This window comes from Pristis pectinata, chromosome 8, assembly GCF_009764475.1.
Source record: "Pristis pectinata isolate sPriPec2 chromosome 8, sPriPec2.1.pri, whole genome shotgun sequence".
Classification (NCBI taxonomy): domain Eukaryota; kingdom Metazoa; phylum Chordata; class Chondrichthyes; order Rhinopristiformes; family Pristidae; genus Pristis; species Pristis pectinata.
The window spans coordinates 19,440,937-19,453,553 of NC_067412.1; the positions used below are offsets into that span (position 1 = coordinate 19,440,937).

Genomic DNA, 12,617 nt, shown 5'->3' on the forward strand with positions numbered 1-12,617 from the left:
TGTTATAGAGGTTGGTTGATGGATAAATTTTAGCCAGGAACTTCCCTTATTGTAAAATAGTGCTGATGGGGACGGTAAATCTGACTTCCATCAGTTGTATTAATTGTTCATTCCCAGTGAAAATGTGATGTAGTAAGACCATACGCTGATAGACCACTTGCTGTTTCAATCTCAAGAATCCAAGAATGGATTAGTTTTAATAAAAAAATGAACCCACAACCTTCTGATGCAGAGGCAAAAGCATGAGTACTGAACCAGAGTTGAACGTTATTAGATATTCATTACACTGGGCCGCCTCTTAATTATTTTTTTGTGCATACCTGGAAAATATGGTAGCTGTTTAAAGATGTGCGCTTACCAATTAAGTTTCATTATAAGGTACAAAGTGCCCCCTGAAACCTTGGACACTTAAAACTGGTCTTATGGTCTAAAATGATGCCCTATGAGCAGCTTTCAAATCATCATGTCCACTTGCAATTATAAATATTGGACATGATTCAGTGCTAGCTATGGATGATTAAAAATTGGCTTCCGTATAATGGGATTTTTTTTTTACCACCATCTAGGGTGCGGAGAAACCACCTTGTAACTAGGATTGAGTTCTTGCAGAGCTCTGCCCCCACCATAGTGGATTTCTCTGCCTCTGAGGATGCTGAGTGATGATCTCACCCTTGCAAAAAAGCAGGAACTGCAGCAATGGGATGAGTACTTAGAATGCAACTCAAGTCCTCAGTACGCTACCTCCAGATTCATTTTGTGTTAGCCATGTATCACTCTAACCTCTGAGGTAAAAAGTTGTGGACACAAAAATCTAGGCTGACGCTTCAAGCTAGCAGTCTGGGAGGTCTGATGGGTAGAAATCACCATCTAAGGCTGAGATGTCAAACCAAGGCCTTGCCAGCTCTTCAGTGTGAACACATACGAGCCTACACTGTTTTAAAGAAGAGCAGAGCAATTATCCCCAGTGTCCAGGCCAATATTTACCCTCAATAATCATCATTGGTTTGGATGCCTGCTCTTTGCACCTTGCTGTGTGCATGAATGTTATCTCATTTATTACAACACAACAGTGACTACATATAAAAGAAACATTATTGACTGTAAGCTCCTTTGGGATGTCCTGGTGCTATGAAAAGTGCTGTATGAATTTAAGTCTTTCTTTCAACCACTGGAATAAATTTCCTGCCAACTGTTGCCCACTCTCTGATGTGATCCCACCCAACCAAGTGGAGCAGTATCAGGAGGGACTGGAGAGTTGGAAATGGTGAGGGTGGGTTGCTGGCAAGGTATTCAGTATTCAGGGGGTAGAAGATAATAAGACCAAGGGATTTGTGGCGTAAAGGTGAAATGGACAGGGACTAGGAATGTGGAAATTAGGATTTAAAAAGGTGGTGAGAGGTGGGGGAGGGGTTGGGCACCATCATTAACCTGTGGAGTCAAGGAAAACAACATGAAACAGCAGTAGAACTGAGAGAGGAGCAACAAATAATGGAGAACCAAGGGAGAAGAGGGGACGAGCTTTCTTAAACTGAGGGTCGATAGACCATAGTATCCTTCGTTAGCACTATTAAGCGCAGAGAGATGGAGGGTGAATTCAGAATGAAGAGAAGGTTGCGGGAGATGAGCTGTAGTAAGGTTGTGCCCAGCAGGCAGGATATATGGGCAGATGCTTAAAACTCAAATCAAAACATGCAAGCAGTGGGTGGGAGCAGTACAGAGAAATGTTGGGCAGTCTCATTTCAATCCAGCAGCATTTCAGGCACTGATGAATTGCAGACAGCCCCTTCCCCAGGCCACACTATTGCAAGTGTCAGCAGCTACAGTGTGAATCACGGGAGCAACAGGACATTAGTTAATACCTCCCTCTCCACCACACTTCAATAGACACTCCAGCTCTACGGCAGCTGTCTTTCTCCCTCAAGGAAACCAACATAACAAATCCCAGGATCTCTCTCTCAGGAGGGCAGAAACCTGGAACGCAATCATGTTCCGCTAGCAGGGCTCCAGAATTGGGCACAATCCCAGTTGAGGTAGATAAGATGTAGGAATGCTTCAGGAATCTCTGATTGGGGTTGCAGCTACTGACACTTGCAGTAGTGTGGCCAGAGTAGGGAGCAACTAGCAACATACTCTACCTGTGATACCGGTGATTTGAAATGAGAGAGTTCTTATCCTGGGATACGGCTCATCCAGTGCCTGTACATACATTCTAAAAGTAAGGAAAACTGCAAATAAAGAACACTTGATGCAACTTGGTTTATAAGTTTTGTTGCAGACAAAATAAGTTTAATTTACTGCAGTCAAACTTTAATTTCTAACAATCAGTTTACAATAATGTTCCAGAGGTTGCAAGGCATTTTGTCACCCAGGAGACAAAGTGTGGATGGGTCTGTGAACAGCTCCATTAACTCAGCAGCAGGGTGATGCAGACTTGCTGGTGTGGAGTACACAGTGAAATTACCTACATTATCAAGCATTGAAAGATTCCGTCCATCTTGTTTTAATTTCCTGTTTGTTTTATTAGACTTATGCTATCTACTTGTTTTATATGATTGCAAGATCATTAATATAGAGGTACAGGCACCTAGCATCACATCAGGACAGCCAAGAGAGCACAGTCCAAGCTGGTATGGGAGAAATAAAACCAAAACTGCAGTCAATTTACCATGTGGCCATCTCAGTTGTAATATTCCATCGATCTATCTACATTGAAGAGTTTGTCTCAGTGCTGTGTTAGTGCTTATCATATACACATTTCCCTTGCTTTAATACATCACACTTAGTCCCATTGTAGCAATCAATATCATAAAATTGAACCTGGAGCACATTTCCAATTTTGCTTTGTTTTAATTCTAGAGAGATAACAAACATTCAAGAGATTTTAACCAAACACTCCAATAAGGGGTAATACCTCAAAGCCTACCCCAACATGTCCACTTTATGGGTTAGGAGGCAGGTGACCAATTTGCTCTCAGAAAGCAGATGAATCAGTAGAATCTTTTAAGGAGGTAATGAGGCTTTATTTCACCTAAATATTTTTTCAAACCACAGGTTTTAGAGATCGAGCAGGTAAAAGGAGCTGAGACTGGCTGAACCTATGAAATAAGAACCTATTCAGCACTACTTGTGGCCTCATGGAGCACAAATATTTTTCCTGAATTCCCAGGCTACTCTGTATATACACCCTGCCATTGCTGACTTCCTCCAGTCATCTCTAACTGCCCACCCTTTCATTCCCAGGAACTAACCTGGATGTTGTACCCAACAGCCAAGTCATCTTGTCAGGTTTCACCACCTATTCAGTCGGATGTGGAAGAAATTCATTCCTCCGGGTTTCCTGTCTGGAAAACACCCACTCCCTACCCTGCTCCAAGCAAACATTGGTGCCTCTGTGCAGGTTTAGTCTGACAGAATTTGATCTTACTGTGATGAGTATTTCTAGTCTTACAAATTCAAAATTGATACAACTGTGAAATGGTAAATCTGACTTCTATCAGTTGTATTCATTGTTCATTCCCAGTGAAAATGTGATGCAGTAATACCATACGCTGATAGACCACTTGCTGTTCCAATCTCAAGAATCCAAGAATGGATTAGTTTTAAAAAAAAAATCAACAGAAGAATTAAGGATTTTATTGCTTTCAAATATTATTCAATTTAAATTGTACAGATATGATAAAATATATGGATCATCATAAATTATAATTGAAATTTGAAAAAGAGTGATTACTTTAGTGAGTTGACATGCAGTGCAAGGGAGAAGCATTAATGCATGCTTCAAAACTGATCAAGTGGGATTATTAAAGGATTCCTTAGGCTGCCCAGTTGCAGAGTATTACCAGTATGCGTGTAGGTAGATAATTAATATTTAATCTCATGTGCAGAAGCCGATCCTGCTTCTCTTCTAGTTTCATCTTTGATTAAATACACAAGCTAAATCCAATTATTGAACCAGCACTAAAAAGATAATTAACAGTCCACAGGATTCTCATTGATCCTATTTCTTTTCTGATGGTGTTACCTAAACTTTGCAAAATTCTTGTATTGCCTCAATAATGCTGCCACAAAATATTACCATGTTTCTTTCTAATATTACACTGTTTCAACCTTCTCATATCCCTCAGCTAGATAACACTCATTAGTAATATAGTTGCCAAACATGTGTCAATCAGCTGGGTACTAAGTAAAATAGAGCAACAATGGAAAAGCATGGGAGCAATCTTATTAATGTCTGGATTTTGGAGGTCCTGCTAGATAACAATATTGTAAAGAGTAGCCTTTTTGAGCTGAGGAACAACAAATCTGAATGGAGGAGAGAACAGTTCAGGGTCTTTTGTTATCTGAAAGGAAGAAATGATGCAGCTTGAAATGATGAATTACTGGTTGGTACAGATTGTCAGCTTGTTTTAATACCAGTGCAGACATGTACAACAAATAAGATCAGTTCAAATAATGAAATATATAACAAGTACACATGCTCACACATACAACACAGACAGAAAGAGACACTGCCCAACTGGTCTGTGCTGGTGTTCGTGATGCATAAAAGCTGCCTCCTATCCTCTTCAATTCACCAGCAACATATCCTGTTCTTCCTCCCACAGAATTATCAAATGATGTAACACTGAAGGAGGTTATTCAGCCAACAGTAGCCTTGCTGGCTATTTGAAAGAGATATCCAAATAGTCCCACTTCTCTGCTCTCTCCCCTTTCAAGAGTTCAACCAATTATTTTATCAAAGTTACTACTAAGTGTGCTTTTGTTACCTTTCCAGTCACTGCAATCCACGTCAGAACAGTTTTTGTCCTCACTGCTTTGGTTTAGATCCTGGAACTTATGTACTTATCTCACTTCCCCATAACTTAAATATTAATGAATGGACAAATGCCAAATCAATGAGTCAATAAAAAGATGAAGGGTGGGCATAGCCAATAAAGTTAAAAGTGGCAGCGGTGATTTATATATGCATCTATAATACATTAAAAGACATCAATAATATATGCTAGAAAATGCTGAAAATACTTAGCAGGTCGGGTAGTACTGTGGAGCGAGAAACAGAGTTAATGATTCAAGTTCGTGATCCTACATCAGAACTGCCCATTTAAATTAGACTTGTTGTAATCACACCCTCCTGCCGCTGGTGGCAGTGTGCTCCACCAGTTTAAATGAGCAGCAACCCAATCCATTTTAGAGTTCCTTATTCATCTGAAGTATTTACCGTTTTATAATCCACAGCCCAATTATTGAAGTGAGATTGATTTGCTGTATTCATTTAATACCACTACTTTTTTTGAGAGGCTATTTGAATCCTGCAAAAAACATCCTTCAGTGGTCCAATGCAGCTTTTTGTCTTCTGACTCCTGTCACAAACCAGCAACAAAAGAAACACACTGAGCATGATTCAGTGTTAAAAACTATTTTATTAATCACTACTTATGATAATACGTAAAATAAAAGTAAAAATGTTAGTATGTTAGAATTCAAGAATGTTAAACCTCGAACGTTAACCCCAAACCTAAACTCTTCGTGTGTGTGTGTGTGTGACAAAGTCCAAAACTCCCAGTTCCGGAATGGTTCTTAAAGTTCAGTTCTGCAAGCCATAAGGTGAAACATGAGCAAGGGCTTCTTCAACAACCACCGTTGTCTGAAGATAAGATGTAGATGTAGAAAAACAGAGAGAGAGTACATACGAAATCCAAATGTTCCACGATGAAACCCAAACGACACTTCAGTGTTTACTCGGTAGTGACTTCCTCACCCCGAAAAGCATCCGAACCGTGGTCGTCCACACACAAATACCTGTTTCCTTCTACAGGTCAGCAACAAAGTGAACTCCACCGGATTACTTCCAACTTCCATACATGGATTTCAGTGGTAAACACAGTTATTGTTTCTCATCCATCGATAGAGAAAAACAAGCAGGCTGGTGTCTCTCTCCCTTCTCTCTCTCTCTTTCTTCTTCTTCTTCTGACTTCTTCAACAACGTCATTATGTCCTTTATCTTCTATTGACGTAAGCACGCCCCACACACACATACACACACACTCTCTATCTTAAAGGGACTTTCACTGAGTCCGTAACACCTCCCACCTAAAAAAAAATTTTCCCAAGAAAATTTTAACCGCGCATACAGTTAGTAATGTTAATAATTATCATGCTACACAACTACAGACTATCAGATTAGTACAGATACATGTTTCCCATTTAACATCGGGAAAGACAATCAGCAATCACATTATCTTTGCCTTTAATGTGAGTTATCATGAGATCAAACTCTTGCAAAATTAAACTCCAGTTTAACAGCCTTCTGTTCTTGTTTTTGACTCGGCTCAGAAACACCAATGGGTTATGATCTGTATACACAGTCAATGGTTTCTGAGCGGTGCAAACATATACACTGAAATGTTGCAAGGCTAAAACAAGTGACAGTAATTCTTTCTCTATGGTGGAATAATTCTTTTGATGCTCATTAAATTTCTTTGAAAAGTAAGCTACAGGATGGTCAATATCATCAAGGTCACCCTTCTGCAACAACACAGCTCCTGCAGCTTCATCACTGGCATCTACTGCTAATGAAAATGGCTTTTCAAAGTCAGGTGTTCTGAGCACAGGATGGTAGCATAAAATGGCTTTCAGCTTCTCAAATGCTTCTTGACAAGAATCTGTCCAAACAAACTTTACTCCCTTCTTCAGAAGATTAGTTAGGGGAAGAGCAATATCAGCAAAATTTTTACAAAATTTTCGGTAATATCCAACCATTCCCAAAAATCTTCTAACAGTCCTCGTACCTGTGGGAATAGGGAACTCAGATATTGCTTGAACTTTTGCCTGAACAGGAGCTTGCTTGCCTTGACCTACAACATAACCAAGATACGTCACAGTGGCATGGCCAAATTCACTTTTAGCCAAGTTAACTGTAAGGTTAGCCTTGGAAAGTCTTTCAAACAACCTTTCTAACGCAGAGATGTGATCCTCCCATGTATCATTCCCAGTCACTAAGTCGTCAATGTAGGCATCTGTATGTTTTAACCCATGAATCACTGAATTAATCATTCTTTGAAATGTTGCCGGAGCATCTTTCATTCCAAATGGCAAAACATTGTATTCATACAATCCAGAAGGGGTTACAAAGGCTGAAATTTCCCTTCCTCTTTCTGTTAATGGAACACACTAGTACCCTTTTAATAGGTCAATCTTTGTAAGAAATTTTGCCTTTCCCACTCTGTCTATGCAATCATCCACCCTAGGAATAGGGTAAGCATCTGACTTTGTTACAGCATTCACTTTCCTGTAATCTGTGCAAAATCTAACAGTTCCATCAGGTTTAGGTACAATAACACAGGGCGAACTCCAATTTGAAGTAGAATGTCTAATAATATCATTTTCCAACATGTATTTTATTTCCTGATCAACAAGTTTACTTTTTTCCACACATACACACACACTCTCTATCTTAAAGGGACTTTCACTGAGTCCGTAACACTCCTAATTTGGTTAAAAAGTTACAATTGTCTATCTTCTGCTCCCTGAATAGTTTAATGTACTTGATGTCTACTTCTTAATTGCGCAGAATATTTGTCCCTGTTTTCTAGTGAATAAATTCCTTTATTCTGCAAAAAATATTTTTGATTAAACTTAAGTTCCCCTTGAGAATCATAAGATAGCCATTCAGTTTTATCCTTATTTATTTCTAGCCAAATGCCACAATATGACAATGGGTCATTTAAAACCTGCTGCTACTTCCTAAATCCAAGCAATTCAGGACAATCTTAGGAAGGGTTTTCCTGGCCAGTGGTATGGGAAAATCCATGTACTTCATGTAATTTATGTTGTCATCTTTGTAATGTACTGTGCTGCTGCTGCAAACAGCTAATTTTCATGGCATTTATACCCGGGTATGTATGCCCATGGCATTAAACTTGAAACTTGATCCCCTGTGTAATTTAATATCCTCCATTACTGAGTGATTCTACTTCAAAAGTATATTATTGGTTGTTACATACTTTTCAAACCAAGGTTGTGAAAAGCCCTTTATAAATGTTAGTCCTCCTTTTGTCAAAGTCAGATATTGCTGGGTGTCTTCACATCCCTGGAAGAAACTTAACCATATGTTGCTGTTCAAATTCATTAAACACTGACATGGTTGGGATCTTCTGAAAATATACAAAGCTCTTTTCTGATGTTCCTACAACACATAAAAGCAATTTATGGAGACATTTTGGATCAGGTTAAAACAATTATAGGAGACTATTGACATAGGAAGCAAATGGAAAGAATTTATACCAGTTGCTCGTTCCCAATAATAAAATACCACTTGTCCTTCTGCAGTGTAACTCATACAGTTCACTATAGATCTTGTTTTCAATTGCTTTAGTCGTGTTTCCATTTATACAGAAATGTTCCAGCCAGCAGAGTAATAGTCATGATCAAGCTGTCTTTGACTTTTGCCTTTATCGGTTAATTAGTGAGATTTATAACTTTGCAAAGACCTGATTAAATTACCTCTTGCTGTATAAATTTAATGAGCAGGATGCACTACAGATGTGAAATGGCACCAATTTAGGGAAAAAAAAACTTAAAGGAATAATTCAAGCCAAAATCGAGGTTAATGCCGTGCGTCTTGTTAAATCCTTGAAATAATTTTATGCAAGCGAGGAACATGTTTCATAAATGTAGATTCAGTACTTTATTTTCAGGATTGTCAGTTTCAGTAAAAAGGTACATTCCATTCAGATGATAATACCAACAAATCATATAATTTCTATTTGCTGCTATGAAATGAGTTAAATGGATCAATATGCTTTGCTTAACTTTCATTAGGCAGATCCGTGATCCAAGCATTAAGCCTAGAATACTGTTCCAAGCACTGAAGTCTCTCTGCATGCCTATAATTCTGTGTGCCCAGTCCAGTCAACACATTGTCAAGCAACACTAAGGGGGAGAGCGAATTAACTTTGAACTGAAGGAACAAGACATCAGCAAATTCAGGTGGAGTGGAGCTGTTTGGGTTGCTTAGTTGTGACGATCCATCCCACAATATTTGCCTGTCGAAATACTGGAGAAGCAATTATCAACTTCATCTGGTTTCCTTGGCCCACAATTCTGCATGATGCTGATTAAAATAATTTTGTTTCGTTGAGAACGTCCCATGGCTGTTATAAGCAGAATCTGATTTGATTAGTAGTGTAAAATGAACAGGCTGCCCTTGGGAGATTTGTATACTCACTTAAACCTGAGCCAATCAGTCCCACTATTGGAAATATTTATCAAGTGTTATCGTCATAAAATTTCCATCATGTTTAAAATGTAGTCACACTAAGAATTTTTCTTATTCCCAAGCAAGGAAGTGCAGCAGAAAAACACAGGCATTTTTTTTTAACTAAAACCAGAGTGTGAATGTTGCAGAAAGGAATTCTTCCCTTTTCAACTACAGTGAAGCTAAGTTTACATTAACCTACCAGTGGGAATGAATGGTGCAGCCTTAAAACTTCATTATTCATTTCACTGATCATAATGGAAATTTGTTCCCCTCTATTTGAACTGGGGTGGCAGGAGAAAAGGTGGGGTGGGGGGTGGTAGTTGACTGCAGCGGAAAGGATTCATTTAAATATTTATATTGGATTTCTATGAAGCAATTCACACCTTGATGAGATTTTAAATGGATGGTTCTGTTCCACTCAGCTCCCAGCTGCCAATCTGCTGAATAAAACCTCATGGAATTGGCTTCACAGATAAAATGGCATGACCAGAAGCAGTGCAAAGAGGCACTGAGATGCAAGTACTAAGTTGATACGGGTCTGTGGGATTTAATGGATTTCCAAGGGTTTTCTGGGATCGGCCTTTCTTCCTGATTTTGCACACATTATATTCCATGGTATCATTTGGTTTGGATGCAGTGACGATAGCAGGATGAGTCAGTCTTAGTATCATACAGCATGGAAACAGGCCATTCGGCCCATGGCAACCATCAAGCACCCATTTGCACTAATCCTGATTGTGTGAAAGCAACAGTTATTGCTGGGGCCCTTGGACTCTAAACATTTTTTACATGCTTTCACTCCAACAACTGCAAATTCTTAGAATCTGGGGACACCCAAGAGCAGGAAAATAGGGAAAGCCAAGCATGGTGAGAAAGAGGAACAGCAAATATGGGAAGTATTTGGAGGGGAAAACCTGTAGAGTCAGGAAGGACTTTGATTCTGCCAATAACTTGCACTAACTTACTTCTGCTGCAATAATAATGACCTCAGACTTCCATCTTAATAGACAACAATACAATAACCCAGTGATTGTTTAACCATGATTAATAGGTGAACCATCTCACCATCTTACTTCTGACCAGTAGCCTGCCATTATTATGCTGAAACCACAATCAAAATCCCTCTGCGCTGCACAAGATGCATTAAGGCTTCCATTCAATGCCGCTTGTAACGGGTCCATCTCTTTCCCTGTCTCCTATCTGGTTTGATTCCAGCTATATGAGAAGGTGACATCTCTGGGATCAGAACCTCATCAGAGGTGACCTGTACTTGGACTTTACACATTGAAACAGATGACACGGACCAACCTGAACCAAAGAAGAGGTTGCACAAAGGCCAGTGGACGCTATAAACACCTCTGAGGTCACATTGACCTAAATTTAGCTCAGCACCAACATTTCTTAAACCACTTCCATGGCTCAGACTCGGTGAGGGAAAGGTTTCTTAGGATGATAGCAATGTCAGCACAGGAAGAGACCATTGAGCCCTGGTGCCAGTATCATTTTCTCTTGCACATGGATGCCATCCCCATCACTATCCCTCATGCCAACTCAAGAATATCCTTTTAAGATTTGTTTTTTCAGCTACCTGTTCCATTCCCTTTTGCCCTGTGCTCCATCTTGCCTCAATTCACCAACTTGCAGTGAAACACCATTGCATGGTTCAAAAAATCTTTCCTTCAACGATGATATATTAGCCAAGATTCTGTGTTAGGTTCACTGGAATCTGGTTTAATCCATAACCTTCTGAGTCTTCAGACAAGAATATTAGCCTAGAGCCACTTGGACAAAAGGCTATTAAATGGAGGATCATCCAGAAGAAACTGTCAGAACATCATTCACCAATCAGCCAGGGTTTGGAACAGGGAGCCAGCTTAGTCAAAGGGTGGTGAAGTTTAAAGATACCTTATAATGTCAGAAAATGAAAAGTTGGAGAGAATGTTCGTGAAATTGTTCATTTGCAATTTGCAGCAAAAGCTTAAACACCATAAGATTATGAGGCACATAGATAGTGTCTTTTTCCCAGGATTGAGGAATCGAGAACTAGAGGGCATAGGTTTAAGGTGAGAGGGGAGAGGGTGGTCAGAAAATGGAATGAGCTGCCAGAGGAAGTGGTTGAGGCATTTAAAAGGTACTTGGACAGGTACATGGATAGGAAAGGTTTAGAGGGATATGGGCCAAGCGCAGGCAAATGGGACTAGCTCAGATGGGAATCTTGGTCAGCATGGACCAGTTGGGCCAAAGGGCCTGTTTCTGTATGCTATGACTCTATGACTACAATTGGTATCCATGAATTTCAATAATATTTTGTACACCTTGCATTAAAGACAAGTGACATAATCTGACAATGCTGAAATAACACACAGTACAGTAATCTATGAAGATTAGAGTATGCAACTTGTTCAGATTGTTATGCATTGCCTGTCAGGGTTCACTGTACGGAAGGAACTCAGCATTGCAGATATTTTGATGTGTTTAGTGAAGGAGATGAATGACCCTTGTTCTTGATATCATTAAAACTTTGTTTACAATAAAATTGTGGTAGACATCATTAAAAAAAACGAACTGTTACAGTTGCTGAATGTAATGATAAGTGAAAGCAGAACTTCCCGGTTTTATCTTCTTATTGTGACCAGTCCCTGTTTTGGCAAGGCTTTTATTTATCACTCTCTTCCCATTTACGCTCTCTGAACTCCCATTCACCTCACAATCTCCTATTTTCCTCCATTTTCTGTCCTCGCCTCAGGTTCATAAGAAAACAGGGATTGGACAGGATTTTCTTCGAATGTGACACACACATGTGGCGCCTAGGAGACAGGAAAATCCCGGAAGGCATCACTGTAGATGGTGGCTCAGACTGGTTCCTCCTCAACAGAAAATTTGTGGAATATGTGAACTATTCAGAAGACGAACTGGTTACGCATATGAAGCGGTTTTATGCCTACACCCTGCTACCAGCCGAGGTATGCCACAGCAGCCAAACTGCTTGATCTCATGGCGTCTGTTGTTTAATTGTCTCTCCATGACCACTAGCTTTACTTAATATGAAGCAGTAAGGTATATTGATTTAAAGGCAACAATTACAGTTCACTGCAGTTTGAAATCCCAGGCACATGAATGATCCAGTGGGCATCATACATGCACAGGAAGAAGTCTCAGGAAGTGCTTTCTTTGGCACTTTAAAAGCCCATGATGCTGCAGTTTGCAGCTGCTGTTGACCTTATGACTTAGTGCCTGAAATTGCTTATATAGGAAAGTCTAATCTGTTTTTACAACAACCTAGCCTTTGCAGTTTCACTGCAAATCATTTCAGTTCTGTCTACCGTGGGAATTTCCACATTTTTAAAATAGCATCATT

At 39.6% G+C, this 12,617-nt stretch overlaps 1 protein-coding gene across 1 annotated transcript in view; it reads left to right on the forward strand.

The window, feature by feature from the left end:
• The window catches only part of xylt1 (xylosyltransferase I), a 211,193-nt gene that overhangs the window by 157,107 nt on the left and 41,469 nt on the right, over nt 1–12,617 (forward strand). The window contains exon 6 of the mRNA XM_052022363.1: nt 12,006–12,222. Within this exon, the coding sequence (XP_051878323.1) occupies nt 12,006–12,222 (217 nt within the window). The remainder of the gene's footprint in view (nt 1–12,005; nt 12,223–12,617) is intronic.